The sequence below is a fragment of the Trichogramma pretiosum genome, unplaced genomic scaffold, assembly GCF_000599845.2.
Source record: "Trichogramma pretiosum strain Unisexual culture from Peru unplaced genomic scaffold, Tpre_2.0 scaffold3, whole genome shotgun sequence".
Classification (NCBI taxonomy): Eukaryota; Metazoa; Arthropoda; class Insecta; order Hymenoptera; family Trichogrammatidae; genus Trichogramma; species Trichogramma pretiosum.
In genome coordinates, this window is record NW_019641698.1 from 42,888 (window position 1) to 47,460 (window position 4,573).

The 4,573-nt window shown below is 46.6% G+C and overlaps 1 protein-coding gene across 12 annotated transcripts in view; it reads left to right on the plus strand.

Annotated features, from left to right (window-relative positions):
- Window positions 1-2,083: 2,083 nt before the first annotated feature.
- Window positions 2,084-4,573, plus strand: part of LOC106651448 — a 31,430-nt gene continuing 28,940 nt past the window's right edge. For all 12 annotated transcript variants that reach the window (XR_002763619.1, XM_014369943.2, XM_023462400.1 and 9 more), the window contains exon 1: window positions 2,084-3,702. Coding sequence is in view for 11 of the 12 variants with exons in the window: in XM_014369943.2 (XP_014225429.1) it covers window positions 2,491-3,702 (1,212 nt within the window). In the remaining variant the exon portion in view is untranslated. The remainder of the gene's footprint in view (window positions 3,703-4,573) is intronic.

Genomic DNA, 4,573 nt, shown 5'->3' on the forward strand with positions numbered 1-4,573 from the left:
GTATACACGCACGAAAAATAAATTCCACCGCTTGCGCAGAGAGCTTATTTCTATTTCTGAAGAAAGTAACATAATAGGTGGGAAAGTCTCTCTCTCTCTCTCTCGAAACGATCATCTTCCGACGTAATAACGCGTACGTATACGCGTTGACTATTTGTGTTTTGCGCCGATATAGATAGTTGTATATGTGTGTATTTCATAGCGACTCGCACATAGATGTATTATAATATACAGTATATATTTTAAAATCCCCGAGATCGGGTTAATTTACTTAATCGAATCATCGTATACACACATATGTACAGACGTACAGACATATACGCGTATTTTTGTTCAAGCTCAGCGCGACGGCGTGAATCAAAATCCATGGTCTCGATCTCATTGGCTGCTCATACGTACGACATTGAGCTCCTAATGCACTTTTATGGCGAGGAATTTATATATATACGTGCGCCTCGAGCAATTTTCCTATGCAGCATTTGGACGTGACCTAGCGCGTATTTACAAAAGTCGATGCAAAGTTCGGATTATGTGTCGAGTCTTGTTTACGTATTTATCTGGCGACCAATGGAGGCCGTTTACCCGTTCTCGCTCGAAATTTATTCGGGCTTAAAAACAACAACAGCAACAAAACAAAAATTAATCAAAGCACCGTATAGCACATGAGAAATCGATGCGGCCATTGTAAATGCTAATCACCGAGTGATTGAAGAAGAAGAAGAAAGTTTAACGAGCGAGGAGCGTATTTTTTTTTCTTCTTCTTTTTTTATATTTATAGCTAACGCGACGCGGCGACGCAATATCCCCCCGACGACGACGACGACGACGACGTCAAGTGGCGGCGCAGTGACTTCCGATTGTGCCTGTGCGCGCGGACAGGGTGCGTAGGAAGAAGGCGTTAATGAAAACTTGATTAGCCCGAGCCGATGACAACGTCGCGACGCGACAAGTTCGATTTATAGCCTACTTCATTCCCTGCGCAGCAGCAGCAGTTCCTTGGCTCTTCGCTGCCCTTGAATTATGTATCGAGTGACGCGCGTACGTTCTCTCTCTCTCTCTCTCTCGTCGCTCCGCTTAGACAGAGACGGATTATTTCGTATTTTTACATTTTATTCCTTTATAATATAATTCAGAAAAATCAGGCGAATGAAAAATGAAAAATATATGTATGGGGAAACTCGCCGCCGAGCTGCACACGTGTGCAGGCCACGATCTTATATTTCTCTATCAGTGCGTGTACGCACTTTTCTCTGTCTCTCTCTCGATCCGTCTGCGCGCACGAAGATTTTCACCGACGATTGTGCGGTCGCATTGCGGTTGACGAGAGAATGTATGTATACGCGACGACGACGACGACGACACAATAAAAAAAAATAGAAAAAAAAATCAACGAGCGTGTAGACCGTTTTTTTTCAACTTTTTTTTGCCTTTTCCTCCGCTTCTTCTTCCTTCGCGCGCGGTGAGCTCGGTGGGTTGCGTCTTCATTATTCGCCATGGTGCGCGCAGCACCTCGTATATATACAGCATAGCCTTCTTTTCTCTTCGCTTTATAGAGTAATGCATAAGTATACTAACGTCGACGACGACGACGACGACGACGCGATTGTCACGCTCAGTTAAACCTCGAGAGATGCGAGAAATTCTATATAGCCCCCCTCGAATGGGTTACGGAATAATAGGACTACGACTCGTGTGCGCACGTGTATAGCATAAGAGAAATTAATTTCCCATTAGCTCGCGTTTTTTTTTTTTTTTCATTTTTGTTTGGAAACGATTCGTGGAAATGACAGCGATGAGCGATGAGGACAGATGCATATTAAAACTTGAAAAACCGCCCACACTTTCGTTATAAATATATGATTATCGATATTGCAAAACTATTATATTACATTCAATTTTATAACCAATCGTCCATCCTTTCGTTGCAGAACACGGCAATTCGGAGTTCCATCGGTCAGTGAGCCAGCCCCAGCGAGCCAGTGAACAGCAGCAGCGGGAGGAGGTCAACCGAGAGGAGAGAGACGTCGACAGAGAGAGATGGCCGACGTTGCGACGAAAACGAAGAGCATGAGCGTCGTAAGTAGCAACAACGTTGCCCTGAACGGCAAGACTAACAACTCGTCGCGAGACTTGAGCGTGTGTGGTTTGCAAACTACTAACAACGGCTTGACCATCAACAACGACAATAACGGCCTGAATAATCACGGCGACCTGCTGCTGAGCCACAATAACAAACTCGTGAGCTGCGTCGATCGCGACGACGACGAACAACACGACGACCGCGTCAACGAGGAGGACGACGACGATCATCTCGTCGTGATCGCGAACAACGCGAAGAACGAGCAAGACTCTCAGCAACAGCAGGACGACGACAAAAGCCTGCAGGAGATAATCGACAGCGAGCTCGCCCTGAGGATATCCGCGGCGAACAACGACACGGCCGCTGCGGACGACGATACCGAGGACGACGAGCCACTGCTCGAGGACGACATGGTGGTACAGCAGCAGCCTGAAATCACCAAGAGGATTATTCTTGAGCCTCGACGCGGGTCTTTGATCGACGAAAACGAGCAGTTCATAACGCACGAGATCGAGCATTATCGGCTGATAGCCGAGCCCTATCCCAATGCCCACGTCAGTCCCGACCCGAAGGATCCGCCAGATGTCGAGGACGTCGACGAGGACGAGGACGACGAAGTTTTCGAAATCGAGACGGAGACCACGACGACCGAGCCCACGACCACCACGGGTCCGTCTCTGCCGTCCGCCTACGAAGTGTCCAACGAGCTGCAGTTGAAAAACGACATCAATCACGAGAAGGAGGAGGACATCGGCAAGCAAGCCGAGGACGATCAGACCACCACCAACACCCTGAGCGATTTCTTAGTCACGGAAGAGACCACCGACGACAACAACTCGTCCAAGGGCGGTGGTCAATCGTCGATCGTCGCCACCGACAAGCTCTATCAGGACATCGACGAGCTCGTCGTCACGCCCAGCAGCAACTGCAGCAGCGGCAGCGGCAGCAGCAACGAGGACAAGAACAACGGACATCTGCTGACGGACGATCTGCTGCTCGACGAGATAACCGAGGACGACTCGTCCAAGTACAACGACAACGAGTTCAAGGATCTGTCGAGCGCCACCTTCATCGAGCACGAGATACCCGAGCCGATCTCGCTTAAAGAGGCCTCGGGGGTGGACGAGAAGTCCTGCTCGTTTTACGAGACCGAGGCCAGAAGCCCCGAGCCGACCAGCGTGGACAACGACGACGACGAGAGCAACAGTAGTCTGTCGATCAGCAATATACCGACGACTACGACGCAGACCGTGTCCACCGACGTGACGGATTTCAAGGACAACAACACCAACACCACCACCACCAAGAGCTCCGATTGGCTCGACGATCATCATCGCCACGTCGACAAGGAATTATCACCCGTGTCGATCGTCGTCACGCAAGCCGCGGAGGAGCCGCAGCAGCAGCCGCAGAGCTTGCAGAGCTTGCCGAGCTTGCACGATCAGTGCAGCGTGGGCAGCACCCCCTACGACAGCGGCAACTTTTACAGCCAGGAGGGCAAGTTCGAGAATTATCTCGAGAAGAGCGGCAGCCGACTGCTGGAGGAGGACGACGGCGGCGATCTGGCTCCGCTCGCGACTCCCGACGAGATCTCGGAGATTTCCAATGCCGCCTCTAACGATGTGAGTTTGCGCTTTGCTTCTTTGTTTTTTTTTTTTGCACATCGATATAATGGATCGTTATAGATATCGATTTTCTTTTGATCGAATATTATCATCGGCGGACTCGTACGTATTCAAATGTTTTGACATTTTCAGTATTGTGTGTCGTTTGTTTTTGAGTTTTCTTTTATTTCAATTTATTTGTTTATTTTCTTTTTTTTTTGGTTTTTAAATTTTTGCTCGACTCGCTAACGCCGTGTTTTCTTTACTAAAAAATAACAATGAACATCAACTATATTATATAATTATATATATTTCATAAGGACGAAAGTGCACATACGTGTTTGCGATGAATAAAACGACTTTAAAATTTTTTAAAATACATGGCCATTAATCGATTTATCTTTGGCTAATTTTCTTATACAGTTATGTTAGAAATATTAAGCGCATTTTGAGATACACATGAACCTGAAAATGACAATTTATCTTTTTCAAAAATTTAGCCTAGTTTTCAACCGCAAATAATATATACGATGTTAGCCTCAACCGCTAGATGGCGAGTACCTTCATTTTCAAATCTGCAAGTGGCAAAGTGAAAATATTTGTATAAAAGTCCCTTAATTGTATCAAATTGTATCGTCAATTGTATAGTTCACGTTGAAATGAGTAAAATTTGAACACTGATTTTCTCTCTTCATCGACCAACCATCAACCCCATATTGCTTCCTCATAGAGGAAGCTTTGTGATGGGCTCCATTTCGGCTTTTTTATAGAGTAATCGTAGGGTATATTTAATGATATTTCTATATACTAGATCGAATTTCTGACACATGTTGGTATGTATGTGTGTGTGTGTGTGTGTGTGTGTGTGTGTGTGTGTGTGTGTGTGTGT